General features: G+C 29.4%; 1 protein-coding gene and 1 pseudogene across 1 annotated transcript; both read left to right on the top strand.

The window, feature by feature from the left end:
• Positions 1-611: 611 nt before the first annotated feature.
• On the top strand, positions 612-2,910 carry LOC122595420 (annotated as a pseudogene).
• A 10,355-nt stretch (positions 2,911-13,265) lies between these two features.
• LOC122606109 (annexin A3-like) lies at positions 13,266-15,117 on the top strand. The gene is made up of 4 exons (XM_043779078.1): positions 13,266-13,709; positions 13,943-14,167; positions 14,319-14,408; positions 14,693-15,117. The coding sequence occupies exons 1-4, from the start codon at positions 13,266-13,268 to the stop codon at positions 14,906-14,908; spliced, it is 975 nt and encodes a 324-aa protein (XP_043635013.1). The 3' UTR covers positions 14,909-15,117.
• Positions 15,118-15,146: the final 29 nt, after the last annotated feature.

Genomic DNA, 15,146 nt, shown 5'->3' with positions numbered 1-15,146 from the left:
ATCACTTACATTTAACATAATATATTTCTTCCAATATTTGATTGACCAAATCACTTACCTCCTCTTCATAGTTTAATTATTTATAAGTTCTATAATTCCCTCCATAATTTATCATTTCCTCCATAAATATCTTGTTCAGTAAATTCCCGCTAAAAAATTTCTGTTCTTTTTATAAAGCGATTTTTCAGCCTCTAATTTCTTTATCATTTGTATGTAGATCAAAATAATTATTTCTTATTGTTTGTCGCAACACATTGGGACAGAGGTTTTTCATTTAATTTCTTTTACGTAATAATTGATTTAGTTTTGCAAAACAAGTGTACGTAGTATTTGTAATGTATTGCTCAATAATGATTTTTACTTTATTATGATTGATCATATATGATAAATAGAAAAATAATAGTATGTTTAATGTTGATGATGGTTTTCTTTGTGTTTGTGATGATGATACCATGTATTAGTGCTTTGTTACGTATATCTGTTTATTGATACAAAATTGTATGGATAATGTCGTTTGGAAAACAATCGTAGTTTTGTTTCGTCGAAAGTTTTACATGAAGTGCAATATTTGTCTTAAAATCATAATAAAGTGCAATATTGATTTTTTGTAGATGAATGAACGGGTACTTTTTGACTTGAATGAACCTGCTCTCGAAGAATTGCTAATGAATAACATTCAAGAAGTGACGGATGTTACTGATGGAAATGACAAAAGCAAAACGATTGATTTTGATGAACCGTTCGTAGGTCAATGTTTTCTTAATGAAGAAGAGGCTTATTTTTTTTTATCAAAAATACGCGAAAAAGCATGGATTTTCAATTCGAAAAGGGAGATTCGTGAACGTAAAAGGTGAAAGGAGAAGACGTGATTTTTTTTTGTCACCGTGAAGGAAAGCCAGAGCCTAAAGTGGTAGACTACTCAAAACAACAAAGAAATCGTGGATCAACTAAATGTAAATGCAAAGCTCATATGCGTATCACATTGAGAAAAATTAACGACATTTTTCTAGAGGAATGACAAGTCACTACATTTGTTGTTGAACACAATCATGAGTTGTTGTCTACACAAGAGGTTCGTTTTCTTCCTTCTTATCGGAATATTACCAAAGAAGATGAGAAGCGTATATTGATGTTAAAAGAAGCAGGCTTAAGTGTAAGGCAAATCATGCGTGTTATGGAACTTGGAAAAAATGTGAGCCACGGAGAACTTAATTTTCTTACGAAGGATGTTCATAATTTATTCACCAAATGTCATAAAGTGAACTCAAAAAATGATGTTACGGGGCTGTTGAAGTATTGTGTAGATGCTAAAAATGAACATCCTAATTTTCAATATACATTTACAATTGATGTTGAAAATAAGTTAGAAAATATTTTTTGGTCTCATGCTCATTGTTTTGATTGGTACCAAAAATATGGAGATGTTGTGGTTTTTGATACTACATACAAGGTGAACTCATATGAAATGCCTTTTGGAGTCTTTGTTGGTATCAACAATCATGGAAGAACCGTATTACTTGGTTGTGCTCTATTGCGTAATGAGACGACAAATACATTTGAATGGCTTTTCAAGGTAACCATTTTCCTTGTTTTATTAATTTTTTTCGTTTATATATTGACTTGTTAGTCATGAGTTTTTATGACATGCAGAATTTTATTTCACTTATGAAAAAGGCGCCAAAGACAATATTGACCGATCAAGATTTATGTATGACGGAAGCAATCGCGACACAGATGCCTTTCACAAAACATGCATTTTGCATATGGCATATCACCACCAAATTTAGTGGTTGGTTTACTTCTGTCTTAATAAAAGTGAGTATTCAAATTGGTGTTCAGAATTTTATAAGTTATATAGGCTAGACACGGTTGAAGAATTTGAACAACAATGGCATGCGGTAATCACGAAGTATAATCTACATGAGAATAAACATGTGATAGGGTTGTGTCAAATTAAATCATTTTGGGATCTCGCCTATCTTCATGAATTTTTTTTCGGTGGCATGACAACTACTGGAAGGTCGGAAAGTATCAACGCATTTATAAAAAGATTTGTAACTTCGCGTACATGCTTAAGTCAATTTATTAGACAAGTAAGTGATACTACTTGCAATGTTTATTTTTATTCACAAGCCGTTATTCTTATCTATTTTTATGATACATATTTTTAGGTTGATCTCGCAATAGAAGATGTTGAACAAAAAGAGATACATGATAATATGTTGGATAAGTATAATGGGTCGCATGTTGGAATGTTTTTGCCTTTAGAAGAACAAGGTCATCGATATTATACTCCATATGCATTCAACAAATTTCAAGTGCAAATAAGAGAAGCATTTCAATACTCGGTTCAAGAAGAAAATAGCATTACTTTTATCGTTAAACATCATAAAACAGCTCAGTGGCACAAGGTTTCTTGGGATGGTAAAGTGGCTAACTGTACTTGCAAGCATTTTGAATTTGTTGGGATATTGTGTCGTCATATCTTGAGCGTTCTTGTTCACAAAGATTGTTTCGAAATTCCTAGCACTTATTGGCTTTCTCGATGGAGCCGAGAAGAAGTTAAATTTGATGATCGTGTTCTTTCCAACCAACAAACAACTAATATAGGTTCAACATCTACAAACAACTGTGAGTTTACTTCTATCTCTATAGAGCAAGTACGACCAAAGAATAAACGGACGACCAAAGACAAAAGGACGACCAAAGAATAAACGGATGAAAGGTGGGAAAGAGTTGATGAAACAAGTAAGACATTGTGGACTTTGCAAGTGTGTTGGTCACAATATTAGTCGATGTCCAGAAAAAGAGAATTTCAATGATGCGAACAACGATACACAAGCCGCAAAGAAGAAAAAGAAAATCTCTACGGAAGATGATATTAATCCTATTTTTTGTTTGAAGTTCTAAAACTAGTATTTTGTTCCTTTATTTGTTTTCTGTTTGCGAACTATTCCTGAAACAATGTCTGTTCTTTTATTTATTTCAACAAATGATACATTTTATATTTTGAATAACAAATGCCAATAAACTTGTGAATGACTAAAAAAAACAAAAAAGATTGAACAAAAGATAGAAGGGTGGCTCGTGATCCTTGGTCAAAAAAATCAAAATGAAGAGGAGGTAAGTGATTTGGTCAATCAAATATTGGAAGAAATTTATTCTGTTAATAAATTTAGAGGTATTATACGGAGGAATTAAAGCAGCTTTGGTAGGAAGGGTAAAATTGACACAAGGAAAAAGTCATAGATAATTAATTGCTTGTTATCCAATGTCTATGGGGCACCCGTTAGAAAATTCCTTTTTTTATTGATAATACGTGTCAAAAACAAATATGAAATGCCGGAAAAAAAAATACTCATAACGGTAGACATGTTTATGGAACTCAAAATATAGCTTTTCATTGATATGTTTTGTTTTCCTTTTTTTTTTTTTCGCTCTTGTCATTCTATGATGGCTTTTTTCTTTGTGATGCTAGTGTCGTGAGAGTAGAAAGAACACGTGTAGATAGAGAATATGCAATATTTCTAAACATTTCATGTCATTTGGAGAAAATACCTTAATTATAAAATAAGTCAAGGAAAATCTTAAAGAAACATTGTCAATAAGGTCGATATCCTGGTACAAACAAACCAATACTATTGTACTAATAATATCATAATGAGTATATTATTATCGTGTATTCTATTTTTATTTCAAAAGAAATAATTAAACAGAAAGGCAAAAAAAATCCACTTAGGTGGGTTGTTTAGGGGTATGTTCTAAATCCACTATGTGGACTCAGAGGTGAGTCCAAGGTCTCGGGTTCGAGTTTTGGGTTTCTCATCTCAAGATATTTTCCATGAGGAGGAGGTTGGAGGTCCAACGATTTGTTGATTAAAATTGATTCCAGCATGTCTGAATCGAAACTAACTTAAAAAAAAAATAGAAAAGGCAAAAAATTTACAAGAAATCTAGAGAGATTTACGTGTTCCATTTCTACTTTTCTATATACCCAAGAGGCCGAGACAAAATGGGCTTCATGCGGGCCCATACTATGCTTCTCATTGAGTCATTGTATGTGATTTATTTAAAGGTTTTCTTATTTTGGCTATACGGAAAACTGAATGGGCTTCTTGTTGGCCCAAATCATGCTTCTCATCATCTCATATTCTCATGTAATTATATATTTAGTTTTAAAGTACCGAGATATGTCACCCGGACGTTGTTCCGGGAAACATTTCGTTAATTGCGTACAATAACATATAAAGATTATATAAACTTTTAAAAACTAATACAGTTTCAAAAATGACTTGATAGTGGTCTTTTTAATGAAAATGTAATTAAAAGTTAAAGAAATATTGATATAATGATTTTATAACAATAGTATAACAATTTAAAGAAAACATAAAAACTATTATCACAATAAAAAATGACAAAAAAAATTCGAAAATACTTTAAAAGCTAAATAAATCCAAAAGAAAAACAATGTCTTTCATTAAAAAATTTAAGCAAAAGTTCAACGAAAAAAGTTATGTGAAACCAAATATAATATATTGTGTATTTAAAAACATAAAAAGCAAAATAAAAAACATAGAAGACAAAGTTAAGAAAAAGACTAATATATAATATATTTCTAGATTTTAGACCCGTGTCCGATACTTGACACGGGGTTTACGATATTATCAATATTAGATCTTCATACATTTAATTCATTAAAAATTACTCATATAATTTTGAAGATATACGGTTTTAAGTGTTATACTTTGCAAGTTGTAATATAATAACCACATGTTCATCATTGTCATTATTAACTGATACATATTGATGGAATTGTTTGTCGTAGTCATTCCACAAGTCACATGCTACAATTATTTCTCTATTATATAATTTTTTGAAACCAATTATACTCATAATGTGATATTATTATAAAAGATTATTAAGAATTAAAATATAAACATAGTTGTGATCATTTACTTAACATTCAAGTATATGTGTTTGATCATGATGCGACCCAATATGTTTATTTTCAATCATTGTACATTTGTACTATGTTAATAAGATAACAATTAGGATTGTTTTCATAATGTTTGATAACAATTAGAACTTTTGATTTAAGTGACAATTGTAACTTTAAAAAATTAAATATAAATACTTTTTGTAACGTTTTTAAACAATTTAATAAAAATCTTCTCAAGTTGATATCTAAAAGTAAATATAAATTAAGTATTTAAGATTAAAAAGTGTAAATTATTGATGGAAAACAAAAAAATGTAAATTAATGAGGCTTTGTTTACAAATTAATATAAATATCAATATAATAATATATTTGGATAATGATTATTAGGATTTTAAATTTATAGTTAATCTAAATGATGACATGAGCGAGAGTCAACTTGATAAAATTGAGCGATTTCATTGGTTAATAAGTCATTAGTTTATCTGTCTTATAGTATATATTAAGATTAAAATTAAGATAATATTAAGTTAAGATTAAGATTATAGCGACATTATACCAAAAAGAAATAAATTATTATTTTTAAATTGGGTTAAAACGTAAATTGATGATGAAAATTAAAAGGTGTAAATTAATTATTTATATAATAATTGTTTAATATATATATATAAAAGTGAGTATGGGGCTGTAATGCACCCAACTTGGGTGAAAAACCCTTCTCATACCAATATTCTAATATTTTGAATAAATGTTTGTCCCCCCATGATTTTTATGGTTTTAAAAAAGTTATGTGAGGAGTTTTTCACCCAACTTAAGTGCCTAACAGCCTCATATTTCCTTCCCCATATATATATGTGTGTGTGTGTTTGTGTGTGTGTGTTATTTAATAATCTAATGATAATTATATGGTTGATATATATGTATATCCTTTTCCATCCATAATGTATTAGGATCGGATCTAAATTGTTTAAAGTATATGTTAATTAATAATCAAATAATGATAACTATATGGTAGATATATGTATATCCTTTTCCATGATGTATTTGGATCGGATATTCAATTTATTTTTCAACTTTTATTAAGATTTTTAATTAATATTAATTATGACATCATTAATGTTCAATTTAATAAAATTGAACTCTTTGATTGGTTAATAAATTATTAGTTCAGTTGTCTTTTAGTATATATAAAGATAAAGATGAAGATGGATATGAAATTGAAAAGTTAAAGAAAAATTATTGTTATATATATTTAAGTTATAAAAGAAAATTAAGTAATGTACAGAAAAAATAAAATGAAAGTGAAAAGCTAAAAAAGGAAAAAATATATATGTAGAACGGGGAATCGAAATGATGACTGAAATGATGACCTTACACTTCTAAGGTCACATGCCAAACCACCTGTTCTACCGATTTCTTTGTTCATGTTATATGTGTATATATATACGGGGATGAGAATATAAGGTTGTCGGGTATTTAAGTTTAGATGTGGAACACTTATATATTGTTTTTTTAATCCATAAAAATCATGAGGGCCCATTCATTTAGTCATTAAACAAGAAATAATAAAATATTAGTATGTGAGGGATTTCACATCTAACCTTAAGTGTCGTACAACCTTATATTCCCTTTTCCCATATATATATATATATATATATATATATGCGAGAAAATGAAAAAAAAAGTGTTCACGCAATCCCGTACTTCCAGTTTTATTATAGTATATAATAAGCACATTCAAGATTCAATACGAGTAATTTTGATTTTTGAAGACATACAAAATTGGATAGAGATCCTCTAAAGTTACTTCAACTTTATTGTTAATGTTGGAACAAATTTAGTCTTTAGATTAATTTCAAAAGTCAAGATTAAATAATTAAGTTTGAATCTTGATCATTGATTTTTATCTAATGGTGTAAAATAACCCAACTTTACGTATAAAGTAAAAATAACTTTAGAGAAATCTTATCCTATAAAGTTTTATTTATCATTTAACAAAAAAAAACTGCGAATTTTAAATTAAACTAATGAGTATGAAATGCAATTTCAATTGCAGTATTTTAAAAAATATTCATTAACTATACATTAACATGTGTCTTGAAAACACTTTAGGAAAATCTCATTTATAAATTCTTAAAAACAACAATATTCTTAGACTCTTAAGTCTTAATTCTAATAATGATTTACACGTTTGGCTTGAAAGTTTAGTAGGTGTGATCGAACTTTAACTCAATGTATAACGTTTCTTTTCTACACATCATCACCCTTTTTGCAACAGAAAAAAAGTACCTTTATTCTCCCTATCCTCCGTGGATCACACTCCTAACCTTACACATACATCCATTATTCGTTCATACTCCGTATTTCATACCTAACATTGTCTTTAACTAGTCGCTTCGCTTCTCCCTGTTTTAAATTTATGTTCGGGTAATATTACACTTTATTATTTGTTGGTCTAAAATATTGTAGTCCTAAACAATAATCTAATCTAATTATATGTCGGGCATTCAGGTGGTTTAGTTGGGGTTAGAATTTTCTCCTCCTACTAGGTAGTGAGGGTGAGAGCACCCGGTTAAGACAAGCTAGATCCCTGTTGCGAACAAATGATCCACGTCTTTCAAAAAAATATAATCTAATTAATAATATATATACATTAGCTTATGTTATAACATGTGGATATTTTTATGTACATTACATCATCCACCATTACGTATCTTATGGGTAAACTTTTAATAAGCATTAAGCATAAAGTTTTAGGTGTATGATTGGGAAAAAAAACTAAAAGGGGTGTTTGGCCTAGCTTATATATTTTGGCTTGTGTTTATTAGTTTATTGCTTATCTTTTATAAATTTATAAGCCATTATGTAGTGTTTGGCCTAGCTTGTATTCTACAACTTCATAAGCTTTTTTAAGTGTTTGTGTTAGTTTTTTTAAATATAGCTTTTGTTAGCAAAATGACCAAAAGAGACATATATAGTTATATATTATCACATACATATATATGATTAACCTGAATGTAAATTGCTTGAAAATAGAAACTGAAAAGTACAAGCCTAAAAAAGAATGTCAAGCATTAAAACATAATTTACAAAAAAACATAATTTACAAAACCTAAAAACAAAAATTATTAATTTGTTTATCCATCATAAAGTTTAAAAACTTCATCCATTATAAATCATTTATTACTTTCAAGTTCATTATATTTTATGATAATAATATTAGTTAATAAATACTTCATGTAGTTCATGAATATATAGACATATGACGTTCAATATCCCAAAAACAATATTATGGATAGTTTCATATATATATATATATATATATATATATATGGTGACTATCAAATGAGAATGAAATTAAAATGAGAACACTTAAAAACTACATTTTGATGCATTAAAAGTCCATAAAACTTACATAGTGCATAACTAATTATCATTATTTAAGAGTTTAACAACACATTGATCCGTCAAAATCGAAAAAATCACGTTTTTTGTTTTGTGCGCATCCATCTTGGATGCATATTCATCAAAATGATGCATCCAACAAAAAATGTGATTTTTTTTATTTTGACGGATCAATGTGTTGTTAAACACTTAAATAATGATAATTAGTTAAGCACTATGTAAGTTTTATGGACTTTTAATGCATCAAAATGATGTTTTTAAGTGTTCTTACCGTTCTTATTTTAAAAGTGTTCTCAACGGAGTGTTACCATATATATATATATATATATAGTGAAAAGTTATTTTGAGAACATTTTTTTTTTGCGAGAACCTTTGAGAACTTTTCAAATCAAGCCCAACCGATGATTATTCTTTACATGAAAATTGTTTTTTTGATTGTTTTCTGAATAACTTATATGTAATTTTGAAGTTTATAATTGTGTGGAGGCATGGATTATCATCTGTTATACAATTATGTGAAGATTTGAATTCTTGATCACATGTGCACGAATATTGCTATGATTACATGTGATCGACTTGCATACATGTGATCATAGCAATATTCGTGCACATGTGATCAAGAATGAAAATCTCCACATAATTGTATAACGAATGATAATCAATGCCTCCACACAATTATAAACTTCAAAATTACACATAAGTTATTCAGAAAACAATCAAAAAAACAATTTTCATGTAAAGAATAATCATCGGTTGGGCTTGATTTGAAAAGTTCTCAAAGATTCTCGGAAAAAAGGGTTCTCAAAATAACTTTACCCAGAGAAAGGTTATTTTAAGAACCTTGAAAAAAGCAGAAACTTTTGAGAACCTTTTAAGTTAATTCTATCCATACATCTCCAACAATCTACGGCCCACATAAACAATGGCAAACTTGTAAATAATGTGAAACCAAATAAAGAACGGAACATGTGATAAGGGTAAAATTGGAACAAACTTTTAGACTTTAAACTAATATACAAAAAACAATTAATCTTTTTCTCTCACACACGTCTCCTTCAACCATGATATCCTCCTATCACTAATTCAAAAAAATCAAAATCAAATCAATTAATCTAATCAAATCAGAGATATGATCGCATATGATCAATGGAAAAAGATAAAGTCGATATAATCGTTGATGATATATTATAAATAGGGCGGTGAGCGTATGTGATTCCGTATACCCGTTTGAAAAATAGTCAATTATTTTCTTGTTTATAAACAGGAAGATTAGATACACAATCGAGATGAAGCACAAAGGTAGTCTTTTTACTTTATTTATGTTTTTTTTATTGGTGGACTGGTTTCCTATTTTTAATTGCTATAGTGTTGGTTATCTGTGATCATGTGATAGGTTAGTGTTTCGGCTTACATATATATATGTGATTCTTGTTTATTTGATGTACGATTAGTTGTGATCTATGTAAAGAAACAGTCATATAATTGGGAGTGTATGCAGAGTTGCTTTTGAATGTGATCATATGTGCATCGTGGCTGAATTTGGAAAAATGAATACAATTGGAAGAAGTTAATGAAAATTATTTGTCAGACATGATTTGACTTGTTATAAATGTATGACTATGTGTTGTGTGCATGTGTAAACCTTGATAAAATAAATATATAAGACATTAAAACGACGGTCCAAGCTGGAGAGTAAGCTAATAGAGGTTGTAACATTTGTGAGTTATGATTATATATGATCAAGGTGATTACATGTAGTTGTAAAGGATAAAACGAATTACATGTAACTCAAAAGGATAAGATATGATTGCAAGTGTCATAAATGTGCAAAAAATAAGTGTGATATATGGCTACCCTGAGTTAACAGAGATTCAGGGGGATAATTGATATTAATGGGTAAAATTTGTGTTTATGTACTCTTTTTTTTGCAGTAAGCATATGTTAATTTTGTATACATGATTACACATGATCTTGTGAGCATATTTTGACAAATTTGATTTGTAGTAAATAATTAGTTTATTAAAGTCTGAGAATACATGCCCCATGGTTATATATGATAAACGTGAGCAATGTGAATCGATATGTGATTATGATTATATGTGATCAGTTGAGCATATATAAATCGATATGCGATTATATGTGATCATAGTAAGTATATGTCTCTTAGTCTGTAAGAACAATTTAGTTTTTGTTAAAATATGAATGTATATGTGGACATGCTAAAATGTGGATATGTACTTCTATATAAATGATTGTATGTGTTCAGTGGGAGTATATAATCACACTTAAAATGATTATATGTACTCAGTATGCTTCTATATAAATGATTATATGTACTCGGTGTGATTATATGTGATCAAAGCACGAGCATATGTGAATCGCTGGAGCTAATGAGTTTTCACATATGTGATCATATGTAATCACATATGTGAGTATATATGATCAACAAGAAGATTTGGAATTGATCTGGTGTAAAGTGATAATGATTGTAGAGTTTTCTTAATGTGTCAAAGGGGGCGTACAAGATGTGAAATCAGAGTGTGACTTGATGTAAAAAGTGGTTCAAAGATAAAACAACTAAGCATACGGAAGAAGTATACAACAAAGATTATCGCTTGAGCTAATGAGTATGCAGCAAAGAAAAAGGCCAAAAACATTTGTGGATGGTTTAGTTAGTATTTCTTTAAGTATTAGTGAATCAAGTCAGTTATTTTTGTTGTGGTGGTTTAACGTTTTTTTTTATTTATTTTTATTTTATGGGGTTGAACAAACTTCATGTTATTTATGATTACCAGATTTCCAATCTACTAAGGTGTTTCTTATGTTAATCCAATTGTTTTGAACTTTTATGTAACCAATTAATTAGCTGCGAAATAGTTTTAATGTTGGGGTAATTTGTTATGAGCGCATACAATACTATTTTGTGAAGCATGTAAAGCTTTGACAAACAAATATTAAGATATATAACAGGGCAAAAAAAAAAATAATTATTGATGAACACAAAATGTAGTCGCAATTGCATACAAGAAATTAAATGAAAGCAAATAACTGTTAAGAAGAAGAGATATTCACGGGATTTAAAATAACTAATTTTCTATTAAATTATATATTGATTAAGAAAATTACTTAATTACCCTTAATTAAATTGGTGGAAAAGAGTTTCTAAAAGTTCTTGTCTTTTTTTGGGTTCCTAAACTAACATTTCACTATATATATATATATATATATATAATATACTTGAAAAATGTTGAAAAGATGAGTTGTTGAAGACACAGATAGATGCTATAGAGTTTGTGCAGAGAAGATAGACATATAAAAGTGGTTTTGTGTACAGAAAAAAAAAAAAAAAAAGTATATGTGTCTTTTGGAGTCCTTACTAGAAAAAAGTTATTGACTTGTGTTATAAAACCATTGTTGAATTAGTTTTTCTAAAATGGTTTATATAAGCCTAAAAGCATAAGCTGAAACTCAACAAAACTAAAAAACCAAAAGCAATCTAAAATAAGCTAGGCTAAACACCCCCTAAATTTGACAGGAACTTATAAAAGATACCTAGAACTTTTACAAAATCTAAAAGTCAAAGTGCTAATAAAACCAACATCGCTAACTAACCTCTAGATGAAACAAATTGTATATGGAAACAAAATTTTATGGCTGAGTTCTACAATTAGGTACTTTGTGGCCGGGTGGTGTTGGGCATCCTTTTCATTCTCATCCATTTGTAAAATTTAAAGTTCAAATACTTTGAAATTTAGTTAACATATTAAGTTGGAAGGAGACTAGTTGGAAAAACTCTTAAACTTGAATTATTTCTTTCTTGTCTTTTTCAATACCTAAATAGAATTGGTATCCTAACGTCGATCAAATCAAAATCAGAAAGATGTCAAACTAGCACGACCCCGTGCTACTCATTGTGGCCTAGCGCTATCGTGATAAGTTCATAGGACGTGATAAAGTTTACGATGACATATAACATATACGATAACGACGTAGTCCAGCACTTTATGTACCATTGTACCAAAAATCCTATATATAAACCTTAGCCAATTTTAAGTTTTTATATAAAAAAATGTATCCACTTTTAAAATTCACAGTTCAAATTTTGGTATGGTAATAAGTTATGTATCAAACCAAACCAAACATAAAATTTTGTACATGGGCTTAATCAATCGCATACTCAATTACTCATTCTCTACGATGAAATCCATTTCATCACTAAAATACAAAAAATATATATTAATTTAAGAAAAAAGAAGCTCGTGAAGCACTTACGCATTACAATGAAAGTACTCACACATCACTTGACACCTTACGCTTTGTCCGTAGACAGAAAAGGCAAGTAAAAGACAGGCTTTTTTTTTTTTTCTTTCCCTTTATTATATTATGTATATGTATGTACATTGCTTATTAATTAAAAATAAACGCCATTGATGAATTTGATGATAAATTTGATGAATTGGACGGTGAATTTGATAGATGTGATGAATTTGATGGATTTATGATGAATGAAAAAAAAATCAAAAGCTCTAGCTTACTATATCATTGTAATTCTTAACATTTTAGCAATGTTTATTCATTAAAATGATTCCTTTTCACAAGGAAAATATTAACTGAAATAATCCTACAAAGTGCAAAATATATCCAACAAAATTGCACCCAAGTTATTTCTTTAACAGCCATTCAAAATTTATAATAAATAATAATAATAACAAAAAAGTTTAGATGTTAATAAGTCAATAGTTGACCCATTAGCATGAAGCATTGAAGCAACTTCTTTAGAAAAGCACCAACTTTTTCAAGAAAAAGAATAGAAAAGTGCAACATGACACTAGTGGAACATGATAACACACCCTTGGCTCCCAAGTCATTCTTTTTCTCTCTCTATATATATAACACATATTTTTCATTTAAAACTTAACCAACAATGGCAAAGCCAATAAACAAAAGCTCAATTGAAGATATTTGCAAGCAGATTCATGGTTCTTGGGGAAACTTTAGCATCCTGGTTCGGGTATTCGCAGATCAAATGACGCAACAACATGGATTCGAAAAGATCCAAGAAAAGTACAAAGAGATGTATGGAAAAGACTTATTTGATCGTTTACAAGACACGATTGGTGGCCAGGGATCAAAGACGTGCACACTCTTGTCAAAGTTGATGCTTAATCCACACGAGCGTGACGCTATCATGGCTAAAAATGCCATTTTTAAGGATAGGGGTTGTATCAACTACAAAGCTCTCATAGAGATTTATGTTGGTAGGAAAGCAAGCCATTTTTTCCTCATCCAACACGCTTATCAAAGTAAATTTAGAAGACATTTAGACCAAGACATCATGAGCATTGAACCCCCACACTCTTACCAAAAGGTATGTATAATTGTATATCATTCTTTTCTTGTGGCATGATTGATTGTACTTTGTAAAAATGACAATTTTAATACATAGGAAACAAGCCCATTTAGGAAATGGTTGGTTTAGCAAGCCAAGACTCTAGTCCCCACTCCAACAAAAAACTTTGATCTTTTTTTCTTTTTCATGTGCACTTTGTGCAAGAATAATTATACATGGTGACTAAGTAAGTACACCTTTTTTGTGTGCAGATTTTAATGGCATTGGCTGCATCACAAAAAGCTCATAGTGTAGATGTTAGTGTACACATTGGCAAGTGTGATGCACAAAGACTATTCCAAACTGGAGAAGCAACATCAGGGGGGTTCAAGATTAATGAGGGAGTTGTGCTTGAAATCTTTAGCAAAAGAAGCATCCCACAACTCAAGCTCACTTTCTCAATCTATAAACATATTTATGGCCATAGCTATACAAAGGTAAAAAGTACTCCTATTGGACAATATAATGTGTGACTCTAATTTTTTATATATATACTAAAACTGATGATATAATTAACTACTTATAGATAATGTGACTCTAATTTTTTACTTTTTACTTCTTGGGCTCATTTTTTTTTTTTTTTTGCAGCACTTGAAAAATAAATATGATGGGGAGTTTGAAGATGCATTGAAATTTGTGGTGAAATTCCTAACCAATCCACCAAAATATTATGCAAAGGTGATCCCGGCCAATATTCTTGTATTTTCAAGTAAAAGTTACAGAAGAGTCTTTTAAACATCAAAGAAGCTTCATATCTTTATACTAATATAAATTTTACTTTAAAGTAACAGAGGATTTGTTAAGTTAATGGCTTTATGGTTCTTGAAGCAACCCAATTTTTTAGATCTATTAATTTGATAATAACTTATGCATAGTGTTAACAACAAGTAGTGATGTTTAATGTCTAATTTAATGATTTTGGTTTCTTCATAAATCCTTTTCTTTTTATAATACATATATAGGCTATAGAAGCCAGTCTCAAAGGCAGAACAATTGATGAGGGCAGATTGGAACGTATAATCGTGAGTCAGACTGAGATCGGTATGAATAAACTGAGAAAAAACTACAAGAACATATTTGGGAAGGATCTTAGAGATGACATAGTGGAGAGCCTTCCAGTTGGGGATTTCAGAGACTTGCTCGTTGCGTTGACCATGAAAACTAGTAGCGCGCAATGAAGGAATTCCAGTTCAACTTGCTCAATCTATATATATATATATATATAAGTATTGATTGATCCATAATGGTGTAATTTTGTTAGAAGGGACACTTTGTTATAGTTGAGATGGAAATATGGTTGAATTATATTAGACCTTCATGTGATTATGTTGTGAACTCATTTTTATTTTACAAGTAATATGTTATATACTGTAACTTTCATGGTCCATATATGTAGCAGCATCACTATCAAAGAAC

Source organism: Erigeron canadensis, chromosome 1, assembly GCF_010389155.1.
Source record: "Erigeron canadensis isolate Cc75 chromosome 1, C_canadensis_v1, whole genome shotgun sequence".
Taxonomy (NCBI): domain Eukaryota; kingdom Viridiplantae; phylum Streptophyta; class Magnoliopsida; order Asterales; family Asteraceae; genus Erigeron; species Erigeron canadensis.
Note: the sequence above shows the minus strand (reverse complement) of the source record. Positions and strands in the feature narration are given on the sequence as shown.

Bases quoted from the DNA above. Each gene is read 5' to 3' on its own strand.
- LOC122606109 (XM_043779078.1), top strand. From the start codon at position 13,266: ATGGCAAAGCCAATAAACAAAAGCTCAATTGAAGATATTTGCAAGCAG. The intron at 13,710-13,942 runs GTATGTATAATT...TTTTGTGTGCAG, and splicing joins CCCCACACTCTTACCAAAAG to ATTTTAATGGCATTGGCTGC. The intron at 14,168-14,318 runs GTAAAAAGTACT...TTTTTTTTGCAG, and splicing joins ATGGCCATAGCTATACAAAG to CACTTGAAAAATAAATATGA.